The 15848-nt window shown below is 46.8% G+C and overlaps 1 protein-coding gene across 11 annotated transcripts; it reads right to left on the bottom strand.

The window, feature by feature from the left end:
* Positions 1 to 3507: 3507 nt before the first annotated feature.
* tmem86a (transmembrane protein 86A) lies at positions 3508 to 15117 on the bottom strand. Of its 11 annotated transcripts, none has more exons than XR_003978010.1 (5): positions 14964 to 15117; positions 9226 to 9490; positions 5879 to 8497; positions 5552 to 5671; positions 3508 to 4917 (listed from the first exon to the last, which is right to left on the bottom strand). XR_003978010.1 is itself a non-coding variant. In XM_030366876.1 (4 exons), the coding sequence occupies exons 1-3, from the start codon at positions 14982 to 14984 to the stop codon at positions 8043 to 8045; spliced, it is 741 nt and encodes a 246-aa protein (XP_030222736.1). In that variant the 5' UTR covers positions 14985 to 15117; the 3' UTR covers positions 3508 to 6857; positions 8040 to 8042. The 11 variants fall into 11 exon arrangements, 3 of the variants coding, with proteins under 3 accessions (XP_030222736.1, XP_030222737.1, XP_030222734.1); XR_003978011.1 differs by having other exon boundaries at positions 5907 to 8497; XR_003978009.1 differs by having other exon boundaries at positions 3508 to 5671; positions 5907 to 6045; positions 6785 to 8497.
* Between the last annotated feature and the right edge of the window lie 731 nt (positions 15118 to 15848).

The raw sequence follows: 15848 nt of genomic DNA, 5'->3' as shown, positions 1-15848 counted from the left end.
ATTTTATTGAGATTAATACGACAAATGACAAATAAAAAGGGGTTTATTTCCTTTTAAGGACTTCTACCTAGCACACAGGTTGCATGCTTTCATGAGGTGTGAAACCCAGCCTTCACCTCCATCCAAGATGTCCTGTTGAATAAACCGAGGGGTCCCTCAAGCCTTGGTTTGTTTGTGACGCAGCAGGTGACGGGTGAGGAGAGACGAGGAGTTGGAGCCGTCCCTCTCGGAGGACGGGCTGACCTACACACTGGAGATCAGAGACGTGAAGGCCAGGGAAGCGGGGGGCTACGACATCAGCGTGGGAGACCTGAGGGCCACCAGAACCCTCCTCGTAGGCCGTAAGAGCCACCGCGAAACGGTGAGGAAAGAAGGAACATAGCAAACACACACACGCATACGCAGTCGTGTGTGCGTGTGCGTGTGGATTTATGTGTGTCCCTGCATGCACATCTTTGTGCATACATTTGTTAATCCTAACGGTATGTGTTTATATGTGTCTGTTTTTGAATCTGTCTGTGTATTTGTGTATGTGTGTCTGTTTATCTGTTTTTGTATCTGTCTGTGTATGTGTCTGTGTGTATCTGTGTATGTCTGTGTATCTATGTGTGTGCATCCCTCTGTGTCTATGCATCTTTCTGTCAATTTCTGTGTGTGTATCTTTGTATTTGTCTGAATCTTATCCCTGTCTGTCTGTCTGTCTGTCTGTCTGTCTATATATCTATAGATCCATCTATCTCAAATTGGAAGTAAATAATTGAATGACAGCCTCAGTGCATCACTATGTGACCTTTCTCGTGCAGACATCGATCGAACATGACCCGAGGTTGGCTGTGCAGATATCCATCAGCATGTTTATTGATCGCTGCGTTGCTCTGCAGAGCGCTTCTTCGCAGTGAAGAGCGACATGTCGGATGTTTTGTGTCCCACGGGCGCCCCTGCTGAGCTCTGCGTTGCCCTGGACGACGAGAAGGTGGACAGAGCGTGGTTTAAATACGGAGTCGAGGTGAGAACAGGATCACAAAGGGACCTCAGTAAAGGAGCCCTCCTCTTTTAGACGTAAAGATGTTTGTGTTGCGATGCCCTTTTGAACTACATACACTGGTGAATAACTACATACTGATCCATGCACATTAATTCCATAATACGAAAATCGAAAAATTGTTTATAGCACTTTTTACAAATTATATTTGTAAATAAACGACCAAATTTCTAAATGCAGTGATTTTTTTGTGTGTGGTAACAGAAGCTGAACACCAGGGGTCAGAGTTGTTTCTGAATCTGCTTGTGGAGTACAGAATGGGAGATAGCGGGAAGGCGTGAGTCATTCTGTAGGGTATCGCTCACTGTCATTATAAGTGACTAACCAAATTAATCACAGCCTATTTCCTTTTATGATCACTCGGATCAGATCGTCTGTCTGTCAATATATGTGTGCCAATCTCTATGACGTTCTTCTGTCTGTCTTTCACCACCTGGTTTGGAGCTTGCATAATTTCATGAGATCACTTCCGTTTAGGATTGTCTGCTCCACATCCTTCCTTCCTTCCTTCCTTCCTTCCTTCCTTCCTTCCTTCCTTCCTTCCTTCCTTCCTTCCTTCCTTCCTTCCTTCCTTCCTTTGTCCTTGTTTAGAGCGCTGATCAGTTAATCTCAGTGTGAAAGAGAGGACCTTTGAGGGCTCACACTTGGCTTCCAATGAATGAAACGCATTGGGACAGGACTGGCAGAGCGTGTGTGTGTGTGTGTGTGTGTGTGTGTGTGTGTGTGTGTGTGTGTGTGTGTGTGTGTGTGTGTGTGTGTGTGTGTGTGTGTGCGTGTGTAGGTGTTTAGGTGTGTGTGTAGGTGTTTAGGTGTGTGTGTGTGTGTGTGTGTGTGTGTGTGTGTGTGTGTGTGTGTGTGTGTGTGTGTGTGTGCGTGTGTGTGTGTGAATAGGAGATACAATTAACGTGTGTGTTTGTATCTATGTGTGTCTGTGTGTCTTTGATGGTGGAGATGAGTTAAAGTGCAAGGGTGCGTAAAGTGGAAGTTAATGTGTGTGTGTGTGTGTGTGTGTGTGTGTGTGTGTGTGTGTGTGTGTGTGTGTGTGTGTGTGTGTGTGTGTGTGTGTGTGTGTGTGTGTGTGTGTGTGAAAAGGAGATACAATTAACGTGTGTGCGTGTGTTTGTATCTGTGTGTGTCTGTGTGTCTTTGATGGTGGAGATGAGTTGAAGTGCAAGGGTGCGTAAAGTGGAAGATAATGTGTGTGTGTGTGTGTGTGTGTGTGTGTGTGTGTGTGTGTGTGTGTGTGTGTGTGTGTGTGTGTGTGTAGGTTTGAGAGTTAAATAGCATGTGTGTGTGTGTATGTGTATGCAAATTATTGATTGTGTATGTATGTGTGTGTTCATGCAGGTGGATAGTAAAAGTGCAAGTTTGTGCAGGAGTGGAGTTAGGGAGTGTGTGTGTGTGTGTGTAGGTTTGAGGGTTATAAAGCATGTGTATGTGTGGGTATGTGCATGCATAGCAGTAAATGTGTGTGTGTGAAAGTGAATGCGTGCACTAGAGCCCAGCAGACACGAGGCCAGGGCAGGAAGCAGGACAGGAATAGCAGCAGAAGGTTGGATGTGTTCCCAGCGCTGCAGGAGGCTGTTCTCAGGGCTCTCTGCCCCAGCGGCGGAGCACGACGGACAGCCACGGGCTTCCACAGCACTCAGCCCTGCCCTTTGAGGCTCTGCAGTGCTCACTACAGCCTCACTGCAGCCTCTCTCTGCTCTACCAGGGCTCACCACAGCCTCACTACAGCCTCACCACAGCCTCACTACAGCCTCACTACAGCCTCTCTCTGCTCTACCAGGGCTCACTACAGCCTCACTACAGCCTCACCACAGCCTCACTACAGCCTCACTACAGCCTCTCTCTGCTCTACCAGGGCTCACTACAGCCTCACTACAGCCTCACTACAGCCTCTCTCTGCTCTACCAGGGCTCACTACAGCCTCACTACAGCCTCACTGCAGCCCCACTACAGCCTCACTACAGCCTCTCTCTGCTCTACCAGGGCTCACTACAGCCTCACTGCAGCCTCTCTCTGCTCTGCCAGGGCTCACTACAGCCTCACCACAGCCGCACTACAGCCTCACCACAGCCTCACCACAGCCTCACTACAGCCTCACTACAGCCTCACCAAAGCCTCACTACAGCCTCACCACAGCCGCACTACAGCCTCACTACAGCCTCACCACAGCCTCACTACAGCCTCACCACAGCCGCACTACAGCCTCACTGCAGCCTCTCTCTGCTCTACCAGGGCTCACTACAGCCTCACTACAGCCTCACCACAGCCTCACCCCAGCCTCAGCACAAAGACAATATCACTGATTTCTCAGAGGAAATAAGGCACGGTTTAATCGCCTCCACACAGCAACAAATTGAATTGTGATTGTCGAGGAATGCCTCGTAGGAAGTAATTTACATTCAGGATTGTTGTGGTTTAAAGAATTTGAGTACAAAATGGAGCAGGAGACACACTGGGGAAGTTGCATTGCATTTGCATTTATTTTCCATTGATTCACATTCGTAGTAAGTTCACTAAGGGAAAGAGTCTGACCTCTACATTCATGGGTGAAAACCAGAGCACTAAATTGAAAAGTTAAGGACAAGGCAAGATGATAACAAGATTCAATCGAAATCCAGCATTTATTCATTTGTTCAGAAGAGCTTTTAAGAATTTCTGGGCACCCATCGTGACAGGAAATCAATGCATTTCAGGAGCACGCCTGAGGAAAGAGACTCTAATCTAAAGATCTAGAGATAGCATTGTCCGCATACATTCTATGCAAGACTTCAAAAATAAAAGGATTCCATCCACGTGAAGCTAAAAACACTTGTCAATACATTCCCCAGCATTTCTCTCAGCCTTCAACGGTGAAGACACACAGCACAATGCGATAGCATGCCTACAGACAGCTTTCCTCTCCTCACGATATATATGAAAATGAAAAAGGTGGTTCGTTATAAATGCATACAAGAGTGTGTGTTTTAAAATTTTAAAAAGAGCATGTACTGACTGGCTTAAGTCTACTGAAAAAGTGCCGTAGTTAACAGGTAACGGACTGTAAGGACCTAGAACACCTGGTGAGCGAGACTGAACCCGCCACGCCCTGTGAAGTCAATGTGCATGTGGGTTGACATCAGGGGAATGGCTTTTCAAATCTAAAACGCAGTAAAAAATAAAGAAAGTCCGGCCCATCCTAATTTTAGCCCCCTGGAAACAAGCAAGCAGAGGTCAACCTCGAGTTAATAAGCACACAGCAAGGGGATATAAACAGAATGTCTGGAAAGGTTCAGGAAAAACCAAACCAGAAAAAAAGACAAAACTGTGCCGTGGATTAAATGAAACCACAGGCCCTTTTTTCCATCCCCCCTCCCCCCCCAACACACACACACACCACAACCTGGGCTGCTTGCTCTGGCTGACTGCTAAACACCCGGGCTGACCGGACCAGGAGAGAGAGAGAGAGAGAGAGAGAGAGAGAGAGAGAGAGAGAGAGAGAGAGAGAGAGAGAGAGAGAGAGAGAGAGAGAGAGAGAGAGAGAGAGAGAGAGAGAGAGAGAGAGAGAGAGAGAGAGAGAGAGAGAGAGAGAGAGAGAGAGAGAGAGAGGCTCCCAGGGCAATGTTTGTGTCGATATAGAATATCAAATCTAAATATAATTCATACAGAGAGGATTCCTAGACTAGATCGAGCCGATCTAGTGCTAGCTTTAAATGCACATCATTGGTCTAAATCAATTGATCATTCTTGACCGAACCGTCGGAAGAACCGACGGAGACGAAACGGCCCCACGTCGGACCAAAGATGGAACGCTGTCCGGAAGTCCAGTGACATCATCACAGATCTGGACGGGGGCTTCAGGAAAGAGTCCTTATAGGGCTCCTGTCCTCCTGCAGCAGGATACCAGCGAAGGAGCAAAGTGTTTTTTATGTAATATTTGGGACCAGGAATGCGGTGCTTACATAAACAACCCACGCCCCAAGGATGAGTACGATTGCAGTTCCGTTAATCGATCGTCCTCCCTCTAAATACATCATAGCACACATATATGCACTTATTGTATGTTGTGCGTCCTGGCACTTAATGTACGCACTTATTGTATGGTGTACGTCCTTGGCTTTAAAAATAATACTTAGCATTGGGTAGCATCTTGTCCTATCTATCGTATACGGGGAATGGGTTAACCTAATGATTATAAGTGCTTGGCACTTGGTCCTATCAACATCCTTGCTGTACCGACAGCGACATACTGTTGTTTCTCTTTCTCCTGACAAATGTAAGCGTCTGTTCCGAGGAGATTCCTCAGCAGCGGCTGATTACACCCAGACAAAGCTGCCTTGCCTTCACGCCAGACAGTGTCTGTCTGTCTGCAGGCAGAACACAGAACACAGAACACAGCAACATAAGTCTGGTCCGACTGAGCCTGAAGTTTCTGCTGATATGTACAAGCAGATGATAAACAAGACACGAAAGGGAGTCACTTTGATAAAACAGACCCTTTGGCAACGAGACTTTCTTACGGACCGAAGAGGATGACCCGCCACACTGCAAAATGCCGCAGTTTCTGCTTCACCGGCAGAATGAAGTTCCTGTTTGAACACGCTGTGTGTGAGAGCACTGCAGACAGCACCTCAGGTCAATGACCTAGAATTACAAACACAACTCAGACTGTTAAAGTATTCCTCCCCTCGGGGCTAAAGACACCACAGCATCAGTTATCAACAGTGCTATCGATAATAATAAGTAATACGTATTCATAAGTACATTGTGCCACTGAATATTAGCATAAGTCCCTTTGATAGGTATGGTATAGGTGAGTATTAATAAGTAAATAAACAATGTTATTTTTACCAAAATGTGTACTGTACATGAGATGTACCATGAGATTGTTCAGCAGGGCAGAGTTATAGATACAGGATTGTACAGAGTTGGTTCAGCGATCGTTCACAGCAACCGTGTTGCTAGGATGGACTGCTGATCATGATGTCCCACTTGTTTCACTTCCTCAAAGAAATGCTCTGAAACCCAAACACGTGCAACAGACAGAAAACAAGGTCATCACAGCTCCAGTGCAGACGGCGTCTCTCCGGAGAAGAGTGGGGGAGAGTACAAGTCTGTGTTAACATGAAACCAGTTACTGCTGCCTGGCTTCCACAACACTGCTCTGGTCACCATGTTGCAGCCCTTAAAGGTCATGGTGTCCCAGGACAGTGTATGTAGAAATGTGTGTGTGTGTGTGTGTGTGTGTGTGTGTGTGTGTGTGTGTGTGTGTGTGTGTGTGTGTGTGTGTGTGTGTGTGTGTGAGTGTGAGTGTGAGTGTGTGTGTGTGTGCGTGTGTGATAAAGTCTCAATCCAAGCAACCTTTTAAAAGACGAGGTGCTTTGTAGGATTAAAAACAAGTTTGTTTTCATTTGTGTGTGTGTGTGTGTGTGTGTGTGTGTGTGGGGGGGGGTGTGTGTAATAATGTTTCTGTCAAAGCAACCTTTTAAAAGTCAAGGTGCTTTGCAGGTTTGTAAGATTGTATGCATGTGTGTGTGTGTGTACGTGTGTGTGTGTGTGTGTGTGTGTGTGTGTGTGTGTGTGTGTGTGTGTGTGTGTGTGTGTGTGTGTGTGTGTGTGTGTGTGTGTGTGCGTGCGTGTGTGAGTGGGTGTGTGTATCTGTGCGTGTGTGTGCGTAGGTGTAGCTTTAAAGACCCGACCACAATCGATGAGCACATGAACACATGATTTCTGCAATTTCCACCCCTCAACACTTACGGCCTTTTTTGGTGGCTCAGCACCAAGTGACCAATCAGCATGTACACTTCGGCCGTTCCACTTCCTGATTGGGCTGAGAATAGAGAACATCTTTCACCATTTCCTATCACCAGAAGTCTCTTTCGGCATTGATCAAATAGCAATAAATAAACTGCCTTTTACAACACTGCACCGCTGTGCATTGTGGGATATCGGCACACAAAGTCCATAAATGGAAAATGATTTCTCACAGAGAAGGGGGACAGTCTGAACATACGACAGCTCTGTGTGGAAGAATGCTGTGGTTTCAGCTTCTGCGATGCTTTCTTATTCTTCCTGTTTTCTGTTTTTCCTTTTTCTCTTCCTTCCTCCTACTCCCCCACCTTCTCCTCCTCCCCCTCCTCCTCCCCCTCCTCCTCCTCTTCCTCCTCCTCCCCGTCCTTCCCCTCAACAACCTCCTCCTCCTTACACACAGGGCCTTGAGAACAGCATGGCGTCAATGCGGTTGTCGTCAAGGGGAACGGAGAGACTCATCGATGGCAGAGACAGGCTGTGGTGATGGAGTTCCTCTAGAGCAGCAGCCTTGTTCAGTTCTCAAGAGGGACAACACTTCCAGACAACCAGTGTGGAGACCTGGTTAATAAGGTGATGTAGGGAGTGACGTGTAGCGTGACACAGAGAATACTGTGGGAGCATGGAGGGAAAGCACAAAAAGTGAGATTGCACAATTTGGCTGTGTAACGTTAAGAGATAACTGAACCGCAATGGGGGTGATTAGGGGGAAACTGGTGCTCTGTGCTCATACACACATACACACAAACACCAGCACACACACACACACACACACACACACACACACACACACACACACACACACACACACACACACACACACACACACACACACACACACACACACACACACACACTGTGTTTGTGATGCAACACAGACACAAATGTCTGGTGTACTGCAGGTACAAAGCAGGTGACCATGGCTACCGTATCTCCATGGTAACCAGGTTTGTGACCATGAGGACAGTACCGTTGTCTAGGCTGAGGGTGGGGGGGGGGGGGGGGGGGGGGGGGGGGGACACGGTTGCCATGGTAAAAAAACAAAGGGGCAAAACGCTTCGAGGGATTCGGGTGGGTTTTTGCCAGGGTGCCGAGCCTGACGGCTAACCTTGGGCTGAAAAGGTGGCTGAGTCGGGGAGGGGGGGGGGGGGTTGGGCTGGGCTTTATCCATCTCCGTCTTGTTGCCGCGGTAACTACACGATACCTTTCACATCCTCTTCTTCTCCCGGACCACCTGTGCGGCTGCGGCGGCGTTGGCGGCGTCCTGGCACTCCACGGCGGACAGGGCGATCAGCATCTGCGCGGCGTAGTAGGTGGCCATGATGATGGCGCGCGAGTGCGGCACGGGGAAGCAGAACTTGTTGACGGCGATGGTGAGGTCGGACGCCATGAAGAGCACCGCGCCCAGGCACGCCGACAGACGGGTCCACGTCCACAGGTCGTCGGTGAGCCGCACGCCCGCGATGGCCCGCCAGCCCATGAAGCCGATGAGGGCGACGTAGACGGCCACCAGGTAGGTGAAGGGCCCGGACAGGTAGGGGTACAGCAGGGCGTAGGACACGGCCGACACGCCGCCGGTCAGAAGGCCCGCCGCCGGGTTCAGCGGCCGCATGCCGAAGGCCGCGGAGTAGAGGACGTGGGTGATGGCGAACATCAGAAGGCCTGGGAGGTAAATGGTAAGATGGACGTAAGGCGCTGTTCTAACCGGCGGCCACTCAAGGCCGGGCTCGGCTCAGCTCAGGAGGTAGAGCGGGTTGGCTGGTAACCGGAAGGTTGCTAGTTCGATCCCCGGCTCCTCCTGAGTGTCAAAGTGTCCTTGAGCGAGACACCTCACCCCAACTGCTCCCAACATGGTTGACTCCGTCTTCGGTGTGTGAATGTGTGTATTAATCATTGTAAGTCGCTTTGGATAAAAGTTTGCTAAATGCCCTAAATGCAAATGTAAAGCCCTTTACAATATTGCCGAATATTCACCCATTCATGAATACATTCACACACCGACGGCGTTTACAACCATGCACGGTGACAGCCAGCTCGTCGAGAGCAGTTAGGGTGAGGTGTCAGACACCTCGACACTCATCTAGGAGGCCGTCAGGCCGACCTAGCAGCCTTTAGGTTACCAGCCCACCCGCTCTTCCTCCTGAGCCACATGCCGGGGGCCGGAAGCTCATAGTGACACAGTATGGATAACACTCACACGGATGGTGCTTTGGGTCGTGTAAAAATGACACGAAACATCACAGTAATTGTTTGATGAGGACTGTTTTAACACAACATCTGAATTTACTGCAGAGTGAAGTAACTTTTTTACAGTAACTTTTTAAAGCAAAGCCACTAGCTTAAAGTAAGCGATGAACGGCAGATCATTTCCGGACGAGTCGACCCCTCACCGTGGCTGAAGTAGCCCTGCTCCTGCCAGATGAGGAACGCGTCGCCGAGGGAGGAGAAGATGAGGCCGGCCAGGATCTTACGGGCGTTGGAGTTCGCCCGCAGGAAGCTGAACCCGTGGGCCAGGAGGAAGACCCAGAGGCAGAAGATGGGCAGACACTTGATGAGGGCGCTGAACCAGGAGGGGCTGGAGGTGGGCAGCCACAGCACGAAGTACACGCAGGTGGCCTTGAAGAAGGGCACCAGCTTGGGGCCCTCGCTCTTCACCTGCAGAGGAGCCAAGAGGACCACATAGTTGTATAGTGGAGGTTGAAGTGAGTGTGACTGACTGACTGACTGACTGACTGACTGACTGACTGGGTGAGTGAATGAGTGACTGAGTGACTAACTGACTGACCAACTGGGTGAGTGAATGAGTGACTGAATGGCTGATTGACTGAATGGGTGAGGTAATGAGTGGGTGACTGACTGGTGAGTGAATGAGTAAGTGAGATGTGTGTGTGTGTGTCTCAAAACCAGTTCCCCGGTTTTGAATTTCAAGCCATCTCTCCGGACAGAGTGATCAACACTTACATCTACATTTATATTGAGGGCTTTTAGCAGACGCATTTATCCAAAGCGACTTCTAAAACGCTCTCAGTACAGTAAGGATGTTCATAGGAACAACAACACTAACAATTGCTAGGTTAACTAATTCCCTGTATACAACAGAGATAGCTAGGATAAGATGCTACACAATGCTAAGTACTATTTTTAAGTGCCGGGACGTACAATATACAATAAGTGCGCACACTTGCTTTCTTTAACTTTTTACGCAAACTTTATTTTTCTGTCTGAACTCGTAAATCGTGTGGAATATACTATCGTTGCATATCTGTGGTTCCCCATTGTATTCTACATCATTCATCTGCTCTGTATATATCGTTCGGTATTATTAAAGGCAAGAACAGATAGCATGCCTCAGTGTGGTATCTCCTCCTATATTGAGTGTGTTTCTCCACTCTAACTCTCGCTGTTCATCCTGCCCTCCTCCCATGACCTCCCCTCTGCCTCCCATCACCGGAGATCTGTTTGTCCTGTGGAGAAATGAGTCCCGTATCTTGTGTAGATCGGGTGTGTTTGTCCTGAGTAATGAGGTCTCCGGTTTCCTCCTCCACCTACTGTGTCCAACTCACTATCTCTTTCTGTCCAAATAACCTCGGAGGCCCATCTGGACGGCCCAGATGGGGCCTCTAGGAGGTGGGGGGGGGGGCTGGCTGAGATACAACACAGTGCTGGCTCTCAGGGTTTCCAGATCTTGGGGTCGTTCCTTGTTTGTGGGTGACTTCCGCGCATGTGGATGCATGGTGGAGGTTTGAGGGTGAGTGAGGGAGTGAGTGAGGTACTGACTGACTGACTGACTGACTGACTGTTTAACTGACAGACTGACTGACTGGGTGAGTGAATGAGTATTTGTGTGTATGAGTGTGTGTTTGTGCATGTGTGCGTGCGTTATGTGTGAATGGTGTGGAGGTGTGGTGGTGTGAGTGTGTCCAGACTGGCTATGGCAGAACTCCCGGACTGGTTCATATCCTCACATATCGCCCAAGTTCTGCTCCAGGTAGCCTGCATGCACAGTGCCCACTGCCCACACATCACTGATGTAAAACCATTCAGCTCTTTCGCCCACTACAAGACACAGCCCCTACTTTGTCTCAGAGATCTGATTCATAAAGCCGCAGACCCTGCTGCTTCTGTTCGTGATTTAGCATTTCGTACACTCAACCCACAACCTGACTCATATAAGGTCATTTATTACATCTGCACTCCTGCACGCTATATTTTGTACATCTAACAGCAAGGTCTATATATTTTTACTTTTCATATATTTGTCCTGTATTGTATTTTATGCATCGATACACCTCAGCAAATTGCTTAAGGCAGCGTTTACTTGGCAACGAAAGGCTGTCTGACTCTGACCTTTCAGCCTGCATGAGACCAGTGGTCTTTCTAGACATGGTGGAGGGGGGGGGGGGGGGGGGTAGTTACTTTCCTAGCACAAACAGTACCACTGCTTCTTCAATTCCTTGTTTACTTCTTCAACTGTTCTGGCCATGTACATACTTATCTAAAAATAAAGCTATTTTGTATTGAATTGAGAGAAAGGAATGAAGTGAAGAGGGGAGGGGAGGGAGGGAGGGAGGGAGGGAGGGAGGGAGGGAGGGAGAGAGAGAGAGAGTGAGAGAGATGCCCCCCACGGCCTTTGCGGGTTCAAGAGGTGCATGTTTGTGTTTGTGAAGTGGCGTTTCCCTTCCCCAGTGCTTGTTTTGTTTGCGTCACGTCGACACAATGAGGGTTCAGGTAGGAACAGGGGGCGGCCTGCAGGGGGTCTACACTGTTGTTCATGTGTTCATTGGAGCAAACATTCACCCTCATTCTTTTTCTAGCTGTCACTCAATCAGGATCACGGACAGAGCAAATAACAACGAAATAAGAAAGGAACAAATACAGACATTTGACGGACGTGTCTGTCAAATGTCTGTATTTGTTCGTTTCTTATTTTGTTGTTATTTGCTCTGTCTGCTACCCTTGAGCATCACATAACAAATAAAATCGAAATAATAAAAGAGCATGTGATAGACTTGTCTGTTAAACGGACCAGAGCACATTAATAAAATTAGGGTTCATGGGGACACAGTGGTGGTGACCTACTGGTCAGCCTTCTGATTTCTCCACCTGAAGTGTCCATGAGGTGCTCTGTTTCCCGCTAAGGTGCCGGCCCCCTGACAATGACGGCCGAGCAGTCGCTGGGTCTCAGGGGCGGCCTACCTTGCCCTGACTCAAAATACTAAAAGGACTACAGTGACATCACACTGTTCTAGCCAGCAGCCACTCAAAACACTTTGAAGTTACAAAGTGCTTTCAATTCCATGACAAGCCCGCACTGGCATTCATGTGGCTTATCACCATTCTGTATCAAAGAGTACATGCAAGAGAAAACAAGTGAGGCAAAAGCACCTTGGAAAGTGAGCTTATCAACAGGTGAACTGCAGGCTATGTGGGGTGGCATTTTGCTCAAGAGATAGAGCGGGTTGGCTGGTAACCGGAAGGTTGCTAGTTCGAGTCCCGGCTCCTGATGAGTTCAGCGTGTGAATGTGTGCATGAATGTGTGAATGTTGGGCAATATTGTAAAGCGCTTTGAGTGGCCACTGGTTAGAAAAGCGCTGAATAAATGCTAGTCTAATTCTATTTTCTTTCCCTTCCTATATTTCACAGCCTCGTCTGATTTGAGTGCAGTGTGAACCTCAGTAGCCCGAAGGCCATAATGGAAGCCAGGAGGACCACACCAGTTGTTGGGTCCCAGGGATAAGGGGGGAGAGATGGGACCACAGGGACGCTGACTCACACAGCGGCCCTCAAGCCAACTACAGCTCCAGCTGAAGCATATGTTTGGTCCAAGGTCGGTCGCATGTTAGCATTGAGCGGAGTGATAGAAATATGATATAGGAAAGTACAAAAAACATTCAATCCTCTCCCTGGCCGCCTCCCTAGGGCTAAAGTAAACATCTCTTGTTCAAACGCCATTTGTTGAATGTTTTTTCGTGTGAACAGGAGCAGTTTCACAAACAGTGGTTTCACTAACTACAGACACTGTTGTGACCGTAGCTCTGCTACACTCGTAATAAAGAATATAATGATGGTTAATAACGTGGATGGATAGGGACAGTGCTTCTGCATTCATTCCTCATCTCTACTCTTCTTAATAACTTATTTAGCCCATTATAACCGTGACATGAGAAACAGTAGGCCTACAAGGTTAAACACCAGCTTTCCAAAAAGATGTTCATGTTGGCTAAACTTGTGTACAGAGACACGTTTTCCAAGAATATTCATATCAAGATGCTGGATAAAATTTACTTTTTTTTCAACTTCAATCGAAACATGATATATCTTCTCACACTCCACATGATGCTAGACTGTAATGATACTCTGTAATACCCTGTGATTCCGACATTAAAAAGGAAAGGCGATAACCTACAGACTGTTGGCACAAGTTTAAAAAAAGATGAACCCTATTAAGGTTTCAAATTCTGAGTGGGTGAACACTAGGGGTGAGAAAAATAATCGATTCTTCGATACATCGCGATTCTCTCTAGAACGATTTCGTCTCGATGCAGATAAATTAATAATCGGAATTAAAAAATAATTTGTTCGCCTGCTGCAACATTCTGTTCGCCAGAGTAGGATAGTTTTAGTCATTTTAAAATTATTTAATTTATCTTCAGTGTGTATCCAATCTGATTTGTCATGACACGATTGCGATTCAGCGTACGCATAGCATGCACGCAAACTCACAGCCAGACACAAGAACTCCTTCTAATTCAAGAGCAGCTTTATCGTTAATGACATAGAAAAGAAGGATTAGAAAGAAAAAGAAAACTGCAAAAAACTTCCATATTGTGTTGCAAGCTGCAAGCTGCATTGATTATTGCATTTTTCATAGAAAGTCATATTTGTGACAAAATCTTTTTCTCTAATAAAATATTAGATAAGTTAATTAATCTGTTGATGTCTTTAATGATCGTCACAAATGTAGGAAGTGCTTAGAAAACTCTGAGTAGAAAACTCAGATGTATATATATTTTTGAAAAACACGCATGGATGGAAATGGAAATATATAAAAAAATTGTTGCATCGAGATGCATCGAGAATAATAGTTTTATAATCGAATCGTTGACCTCATAAACGGAATAGAATAAAATCGTGAGGTGCCAAGAGATTCCCACCCCTAGTGAAAACTGTGTGTGTGCGATGCGTATCTTATGCCTATCAGTCTTTGTACCAACACTGCTGGCATCATGTCCACACATGGAGGAATACCACAAACGTATCCTCATGAATTAGATCCTGAATACGTGGACACTACATGCATACATTACTTAAGTGTAAGATTACAAAAAGGAAGTCGGTAAACTTGTGAGAAGTCAAAGTTAACACACTATCATAATTCCTAATGTAACATCGCTTTCAACATTGTTGGGCTGGTCTCACAATCTCCCCGGCCCATCATTACTTAACAGCCTCAAATGGTCTGTCACCTAGATAACAAAACTAGCCTCCTCAGAAGACCGGTCCATCTCTCCAGTCCATACAGAGTAGCCTATGGCTCAGGGCAAGTAACACCATCAAACCCATCAATACTAGGGCAATAGGATACAAACACCGTCAATCAATCAAAGCGAGAGGATGAGGACAGTGTGTGTATAGAAAAGTACAATCGCGACGGAGGATAATAAAGAACACCGCCAGGAGGTTTCCTGGCGCATCCGCTGCACAAGAACGCATGGATGGATGCACGAGTCATGTGACCCTTTTTTTGTCCCGGCTGCGGTCGAAGCGTCTCGGTACGGACCATGGTACCCAGGGGATGAGAGAACGACCTGGCTTTGTTGTAGCGGGGCTATTGTGGCTTATCAAGATGATCAAGTATAATGCTGAGATAGGATGTGAACTGTCATCTGCTTAGAAAAACATTGATGGGGATTCTTTTCCCTGAACACAAAAGAAGCACTGACATCCAGACAGCGCCAGATAATGACAAAACAGGTACATACAGAACAGGCACATAAGACTTCGATTGAGAAAACTGGTAAAGACACATTGGAATTAGACCATTGGACCCCCCCCCCCCCCCTTAACCCATGTGTTGTTTATGGTGAAAATCACAGCTTCACAGCGGTAGAGTGCGCAGGCTACTCACCACCGTCACTGGAGAAACCATCTTTAACCTGAGGTTGGGACTGACACAAATGAATACTTGGAGGATGTGGCAGTTTTTCGTTTTTACATCCAGCCTCAGTGTGTGTACGGATTGTTTTTGTTCTTCGGTACAACAACAAATGGGAAGAAATGTGGGCGAGGCGGTGATATCTGACCAATCAGAGATTATATTTAAATGAGTGAGGCGGGGCTGGATGCTGGAACGCCCATAGTGCTCGACGTGACTCGTGTTTACGTTGTCCTGCGTTGCAGGTTTTGCCCCCCCCTTGAAGATATTTGTATATTATATAAATATTAGATAAAATAAATGAAGACGATGCCAAAAATAGTCAAAGTTGGTATTCGATCAGAAAAGGCACACAGGCTGGCGAATGTAACAAAAACATATATCAGATATTAATAATAAATATAATTAACGCTATTAATAGCAAGACTTTAGCCAAGTGTCTGGAGGATTGACACGAACCATAAGAACTTTATTAAGAATGTCCGCCTCCTGAGGATACTGGAGGTTAAACAGCGCCATCTGGTGATGGAGAAGGTGTACCACGGATTATGTTTAATACTAGAGGTCAAACAGCGCCATTTGGTGGTTGAGAAGGTGTACCACTGATAATGTTGTATAATGTGCAGCACCGTCCATCTAGAAAAGTACAGTCATGTGCGCATTAGGGAACAACAAGCAGAAGTAACTAGGGACGAAACATTTTTGGATTTCAGTCATCCTGAAACATTCAACATGTAACAAATATCAATGTGAATACACTTAAAATATATATGATAACGTCCAGACAAAAGATACAATAAAAGTAAACGAGCTTTATAACAGTTTATACATTTTAAATATGTTATATTATATGAGATC

This window comes from Gadus morhua, chromosome 9 (genome assembly GCF_902167405.1).
Source record: "Gadus morhua chromosome 9, gadMor3.0, whole genome shotgun sequence".
NCBI lineage: Eukaryota > Metazoa > Chordata > Actinopteri > Gadiformes > Gadidae > Gadus > Gadus morhua.
Note: the sequence above shows the minus strand (reverse complement) of the source record. Positions and strands in the feature narration are given on the sequence as shown.